Genomic DNA, 19,952 nt, shown 5'->3' with positions numbered 1-19,952 from the left:
CTCATTTGCTCTTGTGCAGACAGCAACCTAAGGATCTCAGACGAGCAATTTATCCTGCTAGGAAACAGGTATACATTTTACATGGAAAGTCTAATAACCTAACTGGCCTATAATTTGAGGGACTAAATAATGACTCTTTTTAAAAAATGGACTGACTACTCTTAAGTACAACCACATGGAACCAGACCCAGAGCCTTAGCAAAGTTAAAAAGCAGGTCAAGAGCCCAAGCCCACCAGCCAAAGTTGCTGCTCTCTCACAGCCCTCCTCCCTGGGTGCTAATTTACTGTACATTTCTTGGTCAAGTGTACAAAGAAGCCTTGATGAGCTGCACAAATACAGGACCCAGTCAGACCAGCAGTTTATAAAGCTGGACAAGCCTCTGCCAGAAAGAAAGAAACCTCACTCACCAGATGCCCACCTAAAATTAAGTGGCTGAGTCTGCAAATCTGCCCTCAGCACTTAATCAGGTGAACACAGGCATTCCCGCACAGATTTATTAAAACTGAAAACTGAATTTTCCTGAGGCAATACAAAGTTTACAAAAATACTTTGTTTTGTTAAGCCCCCCAAGTAGCTTATCCAAATTAGTGTTCTGTGAGCCACTGGGCAGGGCTTTACTTTTGCTCATTTTTCCCTCTTCGCAATCAAGAAGACTTCAGTCAACTGGGCAACTGAGCAGAAAGGCTGGTTCCTTCCAATTCTTCTCATTCTTCAAATCTCCCCAGTCTCATCCCAAGTAAAAACATGTCCTAAGGAATGTTATAACAGTAACCTTTACATACCAACCCTTTTCTTCTGGGCATACTTAAATCTCAATAAATGAGTTTATTGATTAAGGTCCCACAGCTCATTTTCTTCTATTTAATATGTGACGTCAGCTACTGACTCAGACTTCAAGTTCTTCCTTTCTTAAATGGACTAACAGCCCTTTGTTACCTCTGTACAAAAGACCTCAGTTTTTACAAGCTGATTATAAAATGGGCAGAAGACCTGAAAAGATATTTTTCCAAAGAAAACATTAAGATGGCCAACAGGCACACGAAAAGATGCTCAACATCACTCATCATGAGAGAAATACAAATCAAAACTACAATGAGATATCACCTCACACCTGTCAGAATGGCTGTCATCAACAAGAACACAATAGGACTTCCCTGGTGGCACAGTGGTTAAGAATCCGCCTGCCAATTCAGGGGACACGGGTTCGATCCCTGGTCCGGGAAGATCTCACATGCCGTGGAGCAACTAAGCCTGTGCACCACAACTACTGAAGCCTGCACACCCTAGAGCCTGCACGCTGCAACTACTGAAGCCCACACTCTCTAGGGCCCGCATGCCACAACTACTGAACCCGCATGCTGCAACTACTGAAGCCCGTGTGCCTAGAGCCCGTGCTCTGCAACAAGAGAAGCCACCTCAATGAGAAGCCCACACACCGCAATGAAGAGCAGCCCCTGCTCGGCACAACTAGAGAAAGCCCACTTGCAGCAACCAAGACCCAATGCAGCCAAAAAAAGATTTAAAAAGAGCACAATAAATGCTGGCAAGGGGGCTTCCCTGGTGGCGCAGTGGTTGAGAATCTGCCTGCCAATGCAGGGGACACGGGTTCGAGCCCTGGTCTGGGAGGATCCCACATGCCACGGAGCAGCTGGACCCGTGAGCCACAATTACTGAGCCTGCACGTCTGGAGCCTGTGCTCCGCAACAAGAGAGGCCACGATAGTGAGAGGCCCGCTCACCGCGATGAAGAGAGGCCCCCGCTTGCCACAACTAGAGAAAGCCCTCGCACAGAAACGAAGACCCAACAAAGCCATAAATAAATAAATAAATAAAATTTAAAAAAAAAAATGCTGGCAAGGATGTGGAGAAAAGGGAACCCTTGTACACTGTTGGTGGGAATGTAAATTGGTGCAGCCACTATGGAAAACAGAATGGAGGTTCTTCAGAAAACTAAAAATAGAGCTACCACATGATCCAGCAATTCCACTCCTGGGTATATATCCAAAGAACATAAAAACACTAATTCAAAAAGATATATGCACCCCAATATTCACAGCAGCACTATTTACAATAGCTAAGATACGGAAGCAACCTAAGTGTCCATCAACAGATGAATGGATAAAGAGATGTGGTATATATACACAATGGAATATTACTCAGCCATAAAAAAGAATGAAGTTCTGTCATTTGGAAGAACATGGATGGACCTAGAGGGTATTCTGCTAAGTGAAATAGGTCAGACAGAGAAAGACAAGTACTCTATTTTATTGCTTATTTGTAGAATCTAAAGTATAGAACAAACGAATGAATGTAACAAACCAGACTCACAGAGAGAACAAATTAGTGGCTACCAGTGGGGAGAGGGAAGGGGGGAAGGGCATGATAGGGGTAGGAGGTTAAGAGACACAAACTACTATGTATAAAATAAATAAGCAGCAAGCATATATTGTACAGCACAGGGAAATATAGGCATTATTTTGTAATAACTTTAAATGGCATATAATCTATTAAAAATATCAAGTCACTATGTTGTACACCTGGAACTAATATTGTAAATCAGCTATATTTCAATTTAAAATAAAGACCTTAGTTTAAAAAAGAAACGTACCATGATTTCCTCACATCTATAATTCCATTTTCCCACTAATTCAATTGGGCCTTGCCATGAATCAGTATTACTCCAAGAACCAGTCACATGTAACTGAAGGTCAATCTTAACTAATGGAATTCAAGATCAGTAGACTCAACCAAGATACTCTGGGTGAGTTTACAGTTCTAGTATGCCAACCCTCCATGTGCAATTTTTATACTTCCTGAGTAGTAAGATGAAGGTGATGATGATAGTAGTAGTAGTAATAATAGTGGCAGGCAACACTTAGAGAGCTCTTACTATGCACCAGGCAACGTTAAGTACAGTTAGCCCTCTGTATCCTCAGATGTGGAACTCTCTCAATATTACACCATTGTATACAAGGGACTTGAGAATCTGTGGATTTGGGTATTTCTGAATGGGTCCTGGAACCAATCCCCCGCCGATACTGAGGGATAACTGTACTTTACAAGGATTAATCTAACCTGGCAAATGGGAGCTACTGTTACCCAAATTTTCCAGATAAGAAACTAAAGCACAGAGATGTTAAATAACTTGACCAAGATCAGAACTAGTATAGAACTAAGCCTGGATCTGAATCCAGTCAGTCTGACTCCAGGCCTCACACTCTGAACCACTATTGCTACACAACCTCTCTCACTATAAACAAGAATTTAGGGACTTGCCTGGTGGCACAGTGGTTAAGAATCCGCCTCCTAATGCTGGGGACGCAGGTTCGATCCCTGGTCTGGGAAGATCCCACATGCCGCGGAGCAACTAAGCCCGTGCGCCACAACTACTGAGCCTGCGCTCTAGAGACTGCAAGCCACAGTTACTGAAGCCCGCGCGCCTAGAGCCCGTGCTCCGCAGCAAGAGAAGCCACTGCAATGAGAAGCCTCCGCGCCTCAACGAAGAGTAGCCCCCGCTCGCCACAGCTAGAGAAAGCCCACGCGCAGCAACAAAGACCCAAGGCAGCCAAAAAAAAAAAATGCCATGAATTCAGAACACAATGATAAAAAAATTTTAAAAATACTAATAATTTAACTTGGAGCTTAGTCTCCAGAAAATAGTATTGGGGATTTTTTGGTATTTATTTATTTATTTTAACATCTTTATTGGAGTATAATTGCTTTACAATGGTGTGTTAGTTTCTGCTTTATAACAAAGTGAATCAGCTCTACATATACATATATCCCCATATCTCCTCCCTCTTGCGTCTCCCTGTCCCACCCTCCCTATCCCACCCCTCTAGGTGGTCACAAAGCACCGAGCTGATCTCCCTGTGCTATGCGGCTGCTTCCCACTAGCTATCTATTTTACATTTGGTAGTGTATACATAAGTCCATGCCACTCTCTTACTTCGTCCCAGCTTACCCTTCCCCCTCCCTATGTCCTCAAGTCCCTTCTCTATGTCTGTGTCTTTATTCCTGTCCTGCCCCTACGTTCTTCAGAACCATTTTTTTTTTATTCCATATGTATGTGTTAGCATACGGTATTTGTTTTTCTCTTTCTGACTTACTTCACTCTGTATGACAGACTGTCCATCCACTTCACTACAAATAACTCAATTTCATTTCTTTTTATGGCTGAGTAGTATTCCATTGTATATATGTGCCACATCTTCTTTGTCCATTCATCTGTCGATGGACACTTAGGTTGCGTCCATGTCCTGCCTATTGTAAATAGAGCTGCAGTGAACATTGTGGTACATGACTCTTCTTGAATTATGGTTTTCTCAGGGTATATGCCCAACAGGGGGATTGCTGGGTCATATGGTAGTTCTATTTTTAGTTTTTTAAGGCACCTCCATACTGTTCTCCATAGTGGCTGTATCAATTTACATTCCCACCAACAGTGCAAGAGGGTTTCCTCAGAAAATAGTTTTAGTTAAGCAAGCAAACTGAATTATGATATATGAAAATTCAGATTCACAGCCCTCTTCTTAGACTGCAACTTGTAGAGCTTCTAAAGCACTGCAAAAAACAGTTACTTTAATATGTCATAAAGAAATTTGAAATAGGCAACAAGAAAGAATCCTTTTGTTTAGCCAACAATGCAGCAGCTCAGCTAACTGAGGCTACACAAGCACAATTCTCCTAATGATACCGCATGCTATTAAAGAGGGTTTCAGATAGGATTACCTTGTTTTCTTCTAGGTGCCTTTTCAACTTTTCTTCCAAATCCTTGGTTTCTTCTGAGCCCTTGATATTTCTCTGCTCATAATTTTCACATGCTTCCTTAAGCTGCTCTTGTAAAACTTGGTACTCCTTTTCAATCTGTGAAATACTCCCCTAAAAGTATAATACAAAATTATCTATTAAAAGTAGTTTTAAAAGCCTATTTCTGATCTTGTTCTGAACTCTCTTAAAATAAACAAAGGAGAATATATGGCAGATAAAAATTTACAAGGGAAATGTCACAATAATTCAAGAATTAAAAACCTGTTACACTGTATATCAATCAAAGCCAGCTCTTTATTTATTTATTTCTTTGGCTGCATTGGGTCTTTTCTTTTAATATAATTTGCAATGGGTTGTTTATATATGGAAAGGAATTTTATCCAATCAACCTTCTGAATTATCTTACATTTTGGTACTGGGTTTTCGGTTGATCACTTTGGATGTTCCAGGGACACAGTCTTAGCCTCTGTAAATAATGAGACTTATACCTCCACCTTTAAAATCTTATTTTTTTCTCTTATCTGATTTTGTCAGCTAATATCTCCAGGATAATAATATAATAATATTAATGATGATATATAACCTTTAAGCAAGATGACACATTTGGCTTAAGAAAGATACAAGCATGTTGAAAAGTATTCATCTATTCCCATTTGATTATGAGTTTTAGTCAAGAAAAAAACTTGAATTTTTTCCAATACCCTATCAGCAACTATGGAGTTGATCAAATGACTTTTCTCTTAAGATATATTAACACAGTAATTATATTAATAGATTTTCTAATTGAATCATTCTTAAAGCGGCAAAGGTTTTTATAATAATTCCTGTATTATTCATGTGAAGAAGCTTTTATTTATAAATTAATACAGGCTCATTATACCAGTTAAAACAATAAAGCCGTTATACTTCACAATCAGTAAGCTGGAAAAAACTTACCTTTTCCTCTGCCTCCCCTTCCCAAATTCCAACAATAAAAACAAAACAATAATTTTTTGTTATGTTCTAAAGCTTATTCTATAATGTTTTGTATGGAATAACTGGCTTCAAAATAGTTTTAAGTTCGTCATTCCCATCTAGTTAAAAGTAATGAAAATTAAACCTTTAACAAGTTTAATACGATTTTGACTCACCTGTTGTGCCTCAAAAGGATCACACGGCTCAGTATTGACTTCTTGATGCTTTATATTCCAAGACACCTATGGGGCAAAACAAACACATTCAATCTATCTCAACTGCTCTAGTAAAATAAATCCATCATGTAATAACATTTTGAAACATGCCCATAACTTTCTCAAGGTTTCTTTTGGCCAGTTTAGATAATGTTCTATGCTTTCTACAAATATTTGTAACAGGAAAAAGTGATTATTTATAATTAGTACAAGTGAAAATGATTTTGGTTCATTACTGTTAACATAATTCTTCAAAGCTTTCTAGAAAGCAAAAACCTTAATGAGTAGGAGGATAACCAATAAGGGTTTAATGACTTCATGCCTTATGAAGTTAACTACAGAGAAACCTTAGCTTATTCTCGTGCTTGTTAGGAAGGAACTTTTATTCACATCTTCTCTTGTTTCTCTCCATCTGGTCGTGTCTTTTAACTCCCTCACTCCCTCCCCTGGTTTGGTAGGAGAATTGGGCATGTGCAGCCCAGACTCTTCCTTTTTTCTCTTTCTTGGGAGCTGCCCATGCAGAAAGCACGTTCTCCCCTTCCCTCTCCAGGCACTATGTCTTAGGGGCAGGCACCCAAGTTAGGAGGCCTTCTAGTCCAGCATTGCTGTAACTAGGCGGGAAGCTGGTATGTCATGGGCTTCACTCTTAGGACATGCATTCTCTACAGAAACAGCCACATCTTCCTGCCACACTTTTTATTAATTATCAAGGTGATGTTTTGGCTCCATCTGCTGGTTCCACTATCTTATTTCTCAACTGGTGCAAAACTTGGACAGGAAGAAGGATGTTATTTACTAAACCCAAAAATTCCTTCTGGCATTACCTGTCACGCCCTACAAAAGGGTTCATAAAGTCCATCATTTTAAAGAATTTTAGTAAATATAATGGCAATGAAAAATAAAGAGGAAAATTTAACTTTAGTATTAAGAAGACTTTCTATTTTCAGTCTTACCTGTACGGCAACCATTTGTGTATGTGGAACATCTGTTACTTCATCGGTGCTTTCTGGATTTACTTCCTGCTTGGCAGAATTTCCACAGTGGCCATCATTTCTGTTAGACTCACTTTGGGCTGTATCAGCACCATCCGTGATGCACTGTGACTTTACTGATATTTCCAAAGATTCCTGAAGGATCTGTGTTTCAGAGGCAATCTGGTTACCAGGGGCATTCTCAGCACTGAAATGATGGCCCTCAAAATGCACTTCTGTTATGTCACTGGCTACAAAAGACGGCACCACTGGTATTGATCTTTGCAACTGATATTCAGAAGAAACTCTGGCCAGAGGTGCGTAAATGCTATACTGGGGCAAAGTCGGTAACACATTTATAAACGCTGGTGGTGTCTGGGTAATGTCAAATCCCCGAAAGGGAAGATACGTACAGTATCCTGTGACCAACTGGGGTTGAGTCCAATAGGTTGGTTTCACATCCTCAGGAACTGGTTTGGGAGAATTAGAGGAGACATGCTTGTGACTTGTCTCCTCGGAGACTGGTCTGGGAGAATCAGAAGACACCCCTTTGGGCTTCTCATCCTCAGAAACTGATTTGGAAGAATTATCGGAAATTAGTTTCGGCTTCACAGCTTCACAAGGTGACTGGGGAGGATTAGCAGATGTAAGGTGGGGCTTCACATCCTCAGAAGCTGGTGCTGAAGGTAAGTCAGACACTGGTTTGGATTTCACATCTGGTTTAAATTCCCTAGCAGTTGGATTCAGCGGTAGTTTAACTCGTAAATACTCTCCTGTTTTCGAAATTTCTTCTACTTTTGCCTTAATGTTTTTCTTCTTTCTCTTTTTCTTAAGCCGTAACGCAACTTTCCTCAATGCAATACAGTTGTCAATCACAACAAAACGAGGACATCCCAGGAGAAAAGATTTCAAACCTCCTGCTTTTTCTAGTATCTGTCGAGTTTCTTCTGGGAAAAACTCATATTCTTCAGAAAACATCTTGTTACTCATGTCCAAGGGACCATGTTCCTCTAACAACTGAGAGAAATAACTTGGAAAAAATTTACATTAAGTTATTATAAGGAAGTACTTGTACATGTTTATCTGAAAAGAATATTTCCCAAAATTTCTCCCAAAGCAAAATACTACAGTACTACTTCACTTCTCACTGATCTTGACACCTCCCCAACAAATATATTATATTCATATTAAATCTGAGAAAGGCTAACTGTAATCAATGATACTATAAATAAAATTTTGTTTACCCCTCAGAAAATAATCCTTTAAAAAATCTTGGGGAAAAAAACAAAAGGAGATTAAAAAGTTATTTTTATAAGTTTCAGTTAAATAATTATTCAATATATTTTAAAAAACAATCAAAAGCAAAGAAACTTATTCAAGAAAATTAACAAGGCTATCAATAACAAGAACATCAAATGAAAAAAGGAAATCAAATTTCAAAACAATCCTATTGGAATTTGCATATAGTAAATCTATTAACATTTCTCCGTTTAGGAATATACAATGATTCAGAATTACTGAAATCAATTAGGTCTGATCAATAAACCACCACAGTGCAGGATCAGATCCACAGTAATGGGGCCAATCCCTTAACCTGCCTCCGTCTGTGGACTGGGTTTGTTCACTCCAGTTCTGGGGCCATGTTCTTTTGCCATTCGTGTGCCAGGCTCAAAGAGGCTTCCTCTCCCATTTGAATTTGGTATTCAGTCTGTAACAGTGGCACAGCTAGCAAGAAAGACACATACCATGTACACTAAGAAGGCTTTTTCAAGAGCAAAAACCTCCAAAGGAACAGTCTTAGTAAATTAAAGCTAACCAGGAAGATAACTTATTCAGGAGGAAGGTAAAAACAATACTTCTTTGAAGCAGAAGTAAACCACCGTATGTGCAAATGCTGCTGCACATAAATGCACAGGACAATTACAGGTGATTAACCCCTATTCAGAGCAACTGCGACACTGAAACATAAAGACCAAAAGCCACTTCTCTTTGTCTACACTGCTCATCTAAATACTGAAAAGCCGTCAGTCTCTTTTAAAGTGTTTTTTGATAAACATTTTCCCCTTAGAATAAGCTCTGCAATAGAAACTCCCCTACATACATGTTGTTTTGCAAGGTAACAGGTTAAATATGCGTTTGCCTTAAGATTCTAATCCAACTTCATTCTTAATGAGAAATCTCTAAAAGCAGATACTGTTGAGGGCGGGTAATAAGGTAAAAAGAAGCAAATCACTGTAGCCTCAGGAACAATAACCCTTGCTGACGGTTCTGGCCGACTGGTATAAATAACACTGACCCCCACAATCTGTCCCAAGAGAGACCTTTCCAGTTGGTGTTTAGCTGCCACAAGCAACAGCAGATAATTCATCAGCGGTGTATGTGTATTTACTTTTTGCTCTCTGTGATGAATACTAAAGAGAATCATTAAAAAATGAAGCTTTTCTACCTGCATTAAAATACTTAAATCCAAAATGGGATCACTAAAGAACAGAGACCACAGGAAAGAAAACCATTACCAGTAATTTAGCAAAGAGCTTTTCCAGAGTTCGCAACATGAATGATGATATAGATATGGTGATCATTACTGAGTAACTAATAAAAGTCAGATTCCTGAAGAATACTTAAGGATACAAAAAAATGCTCACCATGCATTTTTAGGTGAAAAGGGCAAATGACAAAGCTGAGTGTATAGTTAAATAACAGCTTATAAAGTCCAAAACATATATTTCATACATATAAACATTCTAAAAGTCTGGGGACTTCCCTGGTCCAGTGGTTGAGACTCCACACTTCCACTGCAAGGGGCATGGGTTTGAGCCCTGGTCGGGGAACTAAGAGCCCGCACGCCGCACGGCGTGGCCAAAAAAATAAAATAAAAAGTCTGAAAGGATACACACCTTTTTTTCGAAGAAATAGAGCCTCCATGTTTTTTCCACTGGCTAAATAGCAATGAATTTTTCATACATTCAAACAGAACAAAATTTAATTCAACAAGGGTCCCTAGCCCAAAGAAAAATAGTATTACAACCACATTGTGAATAAAATTTTTATAGTGATTGTTATTTGAAATGAACACAAAATGAACTTTAACTCTATTTCTATGCTTTTCTAGCCTTGAAAAATAGTCTCTGTAGATAAACATGGGGCCCAAGATAGCACAAATATGATTTCTTCATAATCCAGACTCCAGTAGGGACAGTGTTCTTGCACTTCAGAACCTGAGGCAAAGACTGGCCATGCTGTGCTTCACGGGAGTGATAAAAATAATAATAAAGTTAATTTTACCACAGATAACAATAGTTGCTATATTATATACACGTACATGTTTTCATTTTTTAAGGAACCTCCATACTGTTTTCCATAGTGACTATACCAATTTACCTTCCCACCAACAGTGAACAAGGGTTCCCTTTTCTCCACATCCTTGCCAACACTTGTTATTTCTAGTCTTTTTGATAAAAGCTATTCTAACAGGTATGAGATGGAGATGATAGCTTATTGTGTGTTTATTTTTAAACTGAAGTATAGTTGATTTACCATACTGTGTTAGTTTCAGGTTTTACAGCAAAGTGATTCAGTTATATATATATTTTTTTTCAGGTTACTTTCCATTGTAGGTTATTACATTATTGTGTTTTTGATTTGCATTTCCCTAATGATTAATGATGCAGAACATCTTTTCATGTACCTGTTGGCCATCTGTATGTCTTCTTTGGGAAAATGGCTATTCAGGTCTTCTGCCCATTTTTTAATTGGACTGTTTGGATTTTCTGTTATCGAGTTGTATCAGTTCTACATACATTTTGGATATTAGCCCCTTATCAGAGATATGATTTGCAAATATTTTCCCATTTGCAAATGTGTATATATATTTTCATAATTCAATGATGATCATTAGTGTCTTAAATGGTCCTTGATGGACTGTCACAGGGCTAGTGCATGTCACTGTCAGAACAGGGGCAAGGGATAGGAATGGGAAAAATATTTCCAAAAGCATTCCCATCCTACTATTCTGGTTGTGCCCCTTTGAAAAATCACTGTTTTCTACATGCTCATGATTCCTTTTTCTTTTTTTTTTTTAAAAGAAATAGATTAAGGATGAGGACCCAGTTCCCTCTTTCTTGGAAGAGAGCATGTCAAGTAAGCAAGAACCACATTTTCTTTTCGGTAGGCAAAGACTGACAGGGAGAAAAAACCCGATTCTTATTGCACAAAGTCATTTTTATTTGCAATACACTGTGATTCAACCAATGATCAATTCTGCGCTCCTTCTACTTGTAAGCTGCATGATAGAACTACATTTTCTACTTTTTCTGAAATCTTCCCCAGTGCTTAACCTTAAGTGGTTAATAAATCTTGACTAATTAACACTACTAAAGAGGTGTTAGGAAAAACTGAATGCAGAATGCCACCTATTGAAATTTATTTTGCTTCAACTATGTGTATCATAAAATGTTAGAACAAGGTGGAAGTCACTGAAAAAAAAATCAGTCCAACCCCCTACTTTAAACTGAAATACTTACATCAAGAAAAAGTTAACAGCAGTTATCACAGTATTCTTGACTTCTTGTCTAATATGTTTCTACTCTACACTCTTTTCATATACAATAGTTTTATTTTTCTTTCTCTTACCCATTGGCCACTAAAAATATCATTCTTAAGCCAATCATTACATGTTTACTTTTGAAAATTCAAGGAAAGGATTATGTTTTGAGGTATGACTTCCTGTAACTTCTTGACTTTCTCCTATTATAAGATATAAATTCTATCTCAAAATACACAAACAAATCAGCTTATTAGTGTCTCATAAAGTTATTAAATTTCTTCCCACTTAGAGTGGTAATAAATTCTTTACGAAGCAAGCTCCTGAAAACTACAGTTTAGCTTCAGTTTTGGATGCTTGAAGCAAAGTCCAGCATGTTTTAAGAAATACTAGTATAGTGCATAGTTTTATAGCTGATTCCAGGTTGTCATCCAGTTCTCTGAGAATATGATTTGCTCAGCACTTCAACTCTGAAGAAAAACCATGAAAAGGGATCCAAGAGGATATAACTAGACTGAATAGGAACAATGCAACTGAGAAAAATAGAAGTAACAATATCCAAATTATAGATGAGTGATGGGTTTTCCAGGAGTTCTTTTTTTTTTTAAATTAATTTTTATTGGAGTATAGTTGCTTTACAATGTTGTGTTAGTTTCTACTGTACAACAAAGTGAATCAGCTATACGTATACATATATCCCCTCTTTTCTGAGACAGGAGTTTGTTTTCAAATTAATTTTCTGTTGCAGATCTTTGCCCCTCAACTTCTTTTCCTGAGGAAGGCATCATGCACAACTTATTAATGCCAAGCTAAGAAAAAAAAAAAAAAAAAAAAAAGGCAAACGCTTCCTAGATTTTCCTGAACTCTTTACTCCACTACTGTATCCACCCCACAAAGACCTGACTTTAGTGTTAACTTCTTTTTTCTTTTTTTTGGCCATGCCATGTGGCATACAGGATCTTAGTTCCCCGACCAGGGATCGAACCCGTGCCCCCTGAAGTAGAAGCGCTGAATCATGGACCGCCAGGGAAGTCCCCTAGTGTTAATTTCACATTCTTATTTTCAATCCAAAAGTAATTCAGCCCAAAGTTTCTTTAAAAGAAAAGTCTGTTTCTCTTTTCTTAGATAAATGTTGGGAAGTCAAGTTTTCAATACAATACAGAGATACAGGGTTCTATATGTGTTCTATACCATCACAGCTGGACAACTATCTCAGCAGAAGTAATAACCAGATCCTGGTATCCCTTCCCCAATAAAAGGGTAATACTTCACCAAGCCACACTAATTGTCACTGGACTTAGGAGATGCCAAACAACTGCATCATCAACATAAGGACAATGAGATCAAATAATTATACTATTCCTTGTCAAATGTATATACTTTGGAATTCATGATAAAAGATTATGGCTGGAAACTTTGTTTATCAGTCCTATCAGGACATACCAGGACAGTTTTGGAAATAGACAGAATCTACATTAGCAGCTCAAACTGACAAAACTAATAATCATTAGGATTCTAAATGTAATAGTTAAAAATCCTCAATTAACTTTGTGTAATACATGACAAAAGCCATAAAAACATTTTTCTTCCCCAGAGTTTGTGAGCCAATCAGTGATTCCTTTAATAAACATAAAGGGACACAAAGTAAACAACTTAAGATCTTTAACTGGCAGCCTCAGTATAATACTTGTAGGAATGTTAAACTACTTACTCATATAGAGTTGAACATTTTTGTTTTGGGTTAATGTCCCACAGCTTCTTATTACGGACAACATATTCATTACTATGCTGTTCATACAGAGCTTCAAATTCTTCTACATCGTGACGAAGATGGTCAGGCACTACAAATGGGCCTGCAGAATTTGAATTGCGTTTGCTGATTAAAAAAACACATACAATTTTGTGAATAATTAACTTTCAGGTGGCCCAGAATAACATTTAAATTGAAATAAAGACAGTAACATATTACTCAACTTCAGGATGCAAAAAAACACTACCAGAGAATTTAATGCAGCACAGTTACCTTTCCACAATTACAGTCAAGAGATAACTGACTACTGAGTAAGGTACGAGATACCTGACTACTGAATAAGGTACAAGATACCTGATTACTAAGTAAGGTACAAGATACCTGAGTACTTTTAATTACTTACTCTTGCTACCAAGAGCAAATTTTTTTAAAATTCTGGTTTTAAAACAAAATCAATGTTGCATTCATTGTAACCTGTTAAAGAGAAAAATGAAAGAGTTTATTATAACTGCTATCAATTTAAGTTAAGGTGAGATTGAGACTGGTAAAAGGTACTTAAATAAAAAGATTTTTAAAAAAACAGTATAAGATTCTAGCACTCTAAAAAAATGTAATAGTTTGAGTGTGGGCTCTAAACCAGACTGCTGATTTAAATTCTGGCTCTGCTATGTACAAGCTTTGTGTCCTTGGACACTCAACTACACTGTGCCCCAGTTTCCTTATCTGTAAAATGGATATAATAATACTACTTATCTCCTAGAAAGAAAAGTGGATTAAATGAATTATACATAAAAAGCTCTTAAAATAGTGACTGGTACATAAGTGCTATCAAAATATAGGCTACTATTATTTTAACTTAAAACATTCCTCCATTCAAAGAATCCATGGAAATGTGCAAAGCCAACTGTTATTACAACTCATTTAAGAAACGTGGGGGAAGAGAGAGATTGGTTCAAGATGGCGGAGTAGGACGTGCGCTCACTCCCTCTTGAGAGAGCACCGGAATCACAACTAACTGCTGAACAATCATCGACAGGAAGACACTGGAACTCACCAAAAAAGATACCCCACATCCAAAGACAAAGGAGAAGCCACAACGAGACAGTACAAGGGGCGCAATCACAATATAATCAAATCCCATAACTGCTGGGTGGGTGACTCACAAACTGGAGAACACTTACACCACAGAAGTCCACCTACTGGAGTGAAGGTTCTGAGCCCCACGTCAGGCTTCCCAACCTGGGGGTCTGGCAAAGGGAAGAGGAATTTCTAGAGAATCAGACTTTGAGGCTGGCAGGATTTGATTACAGGACTTCAACAGGACTGGGGGAAACAGAAACTCCACTCTTGGAGGGCACACACAAAGTAGTGTGCACATCGGGACCCAGGGGAAGGAGCAGTGACCCCATAGGAGACTGAACCAGACCTACCTGCTAGTGTTGGAGGGTCTCCTGCAGAGGCGGGGGGTGGCTGTGTCTCACCATGAGAACAAGGACACTGGCAGCAGAAGTTCTGGGAAGTACTCCTTGGCGTGAGCCCTCCTGGAGTTCACCATTAGCCCCACCAAACAGCCCGGGTAGGCTCCAGTGTTGGGTCGCCTCAGGCCAAACAACCAACAAGGAGGGAAGCCAGCCCCACTCATCACCAGACAAGCAGATTAAAGTTTTGCTGAGCTCTGCCCACCAGAGCAACAGCCAGCTCTACCCATCACCAGTCCCTCCCATCAGGAAGCTTGCACAAGACTCTTAGATAGCCTCATCCACCAGAGGGCAGACAGCAGAAACAAGAACTACAACCCTGCAGCCTGTGGAACAAAAACCACATTCACAGAAAGATAGACAAGATGAAAAGGCAGAGGACTATGTGCCAGATGAAGGCACAAGATAAAACCCCAGAAAACAGCTAAATGAAGTGGAGACAGGCAACCTTCCAGAAAAAGAATTCAGAATAATGATAGTGAAGATGATCCAGGACCTCAGAAAAAGAATGGACGCAAAGATCGAGAAGATGCAAGAAATGTTTAACAAAGACCTAGAAGAAGTAAAAAACAAACACCTAGAAGAATTAAAGAACAAACAAACAGAGATGAACAATACAATAACTGAAATGAAAAATACACTAGAAGGAATCAATAGCAGCATAACTGAGGCAGAAGAATGGATAAGTGACCTGGAAGACAGAATGGTGGAATAAACAGCCATGGAACAGAATAAAGAAAAAAGAATGAAAAGAAATGAAGACAGCCTAAGAGGCCTCTGGGACAACATTAAACGCAACAACATTCACATTATAGGGGTCCCAGAAGGAGAAGAGAGAGAGAAAGGACCTGAGAAAATATTTGAAGAGATTATAGTTGAAAACTTCCCTAACATGGGAAAGGAAATAGCCACCCAAGTCCAGGAAGCGCAGAGAGTCCCATACAGAATAAACCCAAGGAGAAACACGCTGAGACACATAGTAGTCAAATTGACAAAAATTAAAGACAAAGAAAAATTACTGAAAGCAGCAAGGGAAAAATGACAAATAACATACAAGGGAACTCCCAATAAGGTTAACAACTGATTTCTCAGCAGAAACTCTACAAGCCAGAAGGGAGTGGTATGACATATTTAAAGTGATGAAAGGGAAGAACCTACAACCAAGATTACTCTACCCGGCAAGGATCTCATTCAGATTCGATGGAGAAATCAAAAGCTTTACAGACAAGCAAAATCTAAAAGAATCCACCAAAACAGCTCTACAACAAATGCTAAAGGAACTTCTCTAAGTGGGAAACACAAGAGAAGAAAAGGACCTACAAAAACAAACCCGTAACAATTAAGAAAATGGTAATAGGAACATACATATCGAGAATTACCTTAAACGTCAATGGATTAAATGCTCCAACCAAAAGACACAGGCTTGCTGAATGGATACAAAAACAAGACCCATATTACATGCTGTCTACAAGAGACCCACTTTAGACCTAGGGACACATACAGACTGAAAGTGAGGATGGAAAAAGATATTCCATGCAAATGGAAATCAAAAGAAAGCTGGAGTAGCTATACTCATCAGATAAAATAGACTTTAAAATAAAGAATGTTACAAGAGACAAGGAAGGACACTACATAATGATCAAGGGATCAATCCAAGAAGGAGATATAACAATTATAAATATATATGCACCCAACATAGGAGCACCTCAACACATGAGGCAACTGCTAACAACTATAAAAGAGGAAATCGACTGTAACACAATAATAGTGGGGGACTTTAACACCTCACTTACACCAATGGACAGATCATCCAAACAGAAAATTAATAAGGAAACACAAGCTTTAAATGACACAACAGACCAGAGAGACTTAATTGATATTTATAGCACATTCCATCCAAAAACAGCAGATTACACTTTCTTCTCAAGTGTGCACGGAACATCCTCCAGGATAGATCACATCTTGGGTCACAAATCAAGCCTCAGTAAATTTAAGAAAACTGAAATCATATCAAGCATCTTTTCTGACCACAACGCTATGAGATTAGAAATCAATTACAGGGAAAAAAATGTAAAAAACACAAACACATGGAGGCTAAACAATATGTTACTAAGTAACCAAGAGATCACTGAAGAAATCAAAGAGGAAATCAAAAAATACCTAGAGACAAATGACAACAAAAACACGATGATCCAAAACCAATGGGATGCAGCAAAAGCAGTTCTAAGAGGGAAGTTTATAGCAATACAATCCTAACTCAAGAAACAACAAACATCTCAAATAAACAATCTAACCTTACACCTAAAAGAACTAGAGAAAGAAGAACAAACAAAACCCAAAGTTAGTAGAAGGAAAGAAATCATAAAGATCAGAGCAGAAATAAATGAAACAGAAACAAAGAAAACAATAGCAAAGATCAATAAAACTAAAAGCTGCTTCTTTGAGAAGATAAACAAAATTGATAAGCCATTAGCCAGACTCGTCAAGAAAAAGAGGGAGAGGACTCAAATCATTAAAATTAGAAATGAAAAAAGAGAAGTTACAACAGACACGGCAGAAATACAAAGCATCCGAAGAGACTACTACAAGCAACTCCATGCCAATAAAATGGACAACCTGGAAGAAATGGACCAATTCTTAGAAAGGTATCACCTTCCAAGACTGACCCGGGAAGAAATAGAAAATATGGACAGACCAATCACAAATAATGAAATTGAAACTGTGATTAAAATCTTCCAACAAACAAAAGTCCAGGACCAGATGGCTTCACAGGTGAATTCTATCAAACATTTAGAGAAGAGCTAACACCCATCCTTCTCAAACTCTTCCAAAAAATTGCAGAGGAAGGAACACTCCCAAACTCATTCTAGGAGGCCACCATCACCCTGATACGAAAACCAGACAAAGATACTACAAAAAAAGAAAATTACAGACCAATATCACTGATGAATACAGATGCAAAAATCCTCAACAAAATACTAGCAAACAGAATCCAACAACATACTCAAAGGATCATACACCATGATCAAGTGGGATTTATCCCAGGGATGCAAGGATTCTTCAGTATACGCAAATCAATCAATGTGATACACCATATTAACAAACTGAAGAAGAAAAACCATATGATCATCTCAATAGATGCATAAAAAACTTCTGACAAAATTCAACACTCATTTATGATAAAAACTCTCCAGAAAGCAGGCATAGAGGGAACCTACCTCAACATCATAAAGGCCATATACAACAAACCCACAGCAAACACCATTCTCAATGGTGAAAAACTGAAAGCATTTCCTCTAAGATCAGGAACAAGACAAGGATGTCCACTCTAACCACTATTATTCAACATAGTTTTGGAAGTCCTAGCCACGGCAATCAGAGAAGAAAAAGAAATAAAAGGAATACAAATTGGAAAAGAAGAAGTAAAACTGTCACTGTCTGCAGATGGCATGATACTATACATAGAGAATCCTAAAGATGCCACCAGAAAATTACTAGAGCTAATCAATGAATTTGGTAAAGTTGCAGGATACAAAATTAATGCACAGAAATCTCTTGCATTCCTATACACTAATGATGAAAAATCTGAAAGAGAAATTAAGGAAACACTCTGATTTACCATTGCAACAAAAAGAACAAAATACCTAGGAATAAACCTACCTAGAGAGACAAAAGACCTGTATGCAGAAAACTATAAGACACTGATGAAAGAAATTAAAGATGATGCCAACAGATGGAGAGATATACCATGTTCTTGGATTGGAAGAATCAATATTGTGAAAATTACTATGCTACCCAAAGCAATCTACAGATTCAATGCAATCCCTATCAAATCACCAATGGCATTTTTTACGGAACTAGAACAAAAAAATCTTAAAATTTGTATGGAGACACAAAAGACTCCGAATAGCCCAAGCAGTCTTGAGGGAAAAAAACGGAGCTGGAGGAATCAGACTCCCTGACTTCAGACTATACTACAAAGTTACAGTAATCAAGACAATATGGTACTGGCACAAAAACAGAAATATAGATCAACGGAACAGGATAGAAAGCCCAGAGATAAACCCATGCACCTATGTGCAACTAATCTATGACAAAGGAGGCAAGGATATACAATGCAGAAAAGACAGTCTCTTCAATAAGCGGTGCTGGGAAAACTGGACAGCTACACGTTAAAGAATGAAACTAGAACACTCCCTAACACCATACACAGAAGTAAACTCATAATGGATTCGAGACCTAAATGTAAGACTGGACACTATAAAACTCTTAGAGGAAAACATAGGAAGAACATTCTGATGTAAATCACAGCAAGATCCTTTTTGACCCACCTCCTAGAGTAATGGAAATAAAAATAAAAATAAACAAATGGGACCCAGTGAAACTTAAAAGCCTTTGCAAAGCAAAGGAAACTACAAACAAGACGAAAAGACAATCCTCAGAATGGGAGAAAATATTTGCAAATGAATCAATGGACAAAGGATTAATCTCCAAAATATATAAACAGCTCATGCAGCTCAATATTAAAAAAACAAACAACCCAATCCAAAAATGGGCAGAAGACCTAAACAGACATTTCTCCAAAGAAGACATACAGACGGCCAAGAAGCACATAAAAAGCTGCTCAACATCACTAATTATTAGAGAAATGCAAATCAAAAGTACAATGAGGTTATCACCTCACACCAGTCAGAATGGGCATCATCAAAAATCTACAAACAACAAATGCTGGAGAGGGTGTGGAGAAAAGGGAACCCTCTTGCACTGTTGGTGGGAAAGTAAATTGATACAGCCACTATGGAGAACAGTATGGAGGTTCCTTAAAAAACTAAAAATAGAACTACCATATGACCCAGCAATCCCACTACTGGGCATGTGCCCAGAGAAAACCATAATTCAAAAAGACACATGCACCCCAATGTTCACTGCAGCACTATTTACAATAGCCACGTCATGGAAGCAACCTAAATGCCCATCGACAGAGAAATGGATAAAGAAATGTGGCACGTATATACAATGGAATATTACTCAGCCATAAAAACGAGCAAACTTGGGTCATTTGTAGAGACGTGGATGGATCTAGAGACTGTCATACAGAGTGAAGTAAGTCGGAAAGAGAAAAACAAATATCGTATACTAATGCATACATGTGGAACCTAGAAAAATGGTACAGATGAACCGGTTTGCAGGGCAGAAATTGAGACACAGATGTGGAGAACAAACGTATGGACACCAAGGGGGTAAAGTGGCAGGGGGGTGGTGGTGTGATGA

General features: G+C 38.2%; 1 protein-coding gene across 14 annotated transcripts in view; it reads right to left on the bottom strand.

Annotated features, from left to right (window-relative positions):
- The window catches only part of TTC3 (tetratricopeptide repeat domain 3), a 140,552-nt gene that overhangs the window by 34,167 nt on the left and 86,433 nt on the right, over window positions 1–19,952 (bottom strand). For 13 of the 14 annotated variants that reach the window (XM_068547050.1, XM_068547053.1, XM_068547058.1 and 10 more), the window contains 4 exons: window positions 13,165–13,329; window positions 6,893–7,940; window positions 5,901–5,966; window positions 4,732–4,881 (listed from right to left, as the gene is read on the bottom strand). In XM_068547050.1, the coding sequence (XP_068403151.1) occupies window positions 4,732–4,881; window positions 5,901–5,966; window positions 6,893–7,940; window positions 13,165–13,329 (1,429 nt within the window). The remainder of the gene's footprint in view (window positions 1–4,731; window positions 4,882–5,900; window positions 5,967–6,892; window positions 7,941–13,164; window positions 13,330–19,952) is intronic. The other variant, XM_068547065.1, reaches the window with a different exon arrangement.

This window comes from Eschrichtius robustus, chromosome 6 (assembly GCF_028021215.1).
Source record: "Eschrichtius robustus isolate mEscRob2 chromosome 6, mEscRob2.pri, whole genome shotgun sequence".
In the NCBI taxonomy this organism is placed as follows: domain Eukaryota; kingdom Metazoa; phylum Chordata; class Mammalia; order Artiodactyla; family Eschrichtiidae; genus Eschrichtius; species Eschrichtius robustus.
Note: the sequence above shows the minus strand (reverse complement) of the source record. Positions and strands in the feature narration are given on the sequence as shown.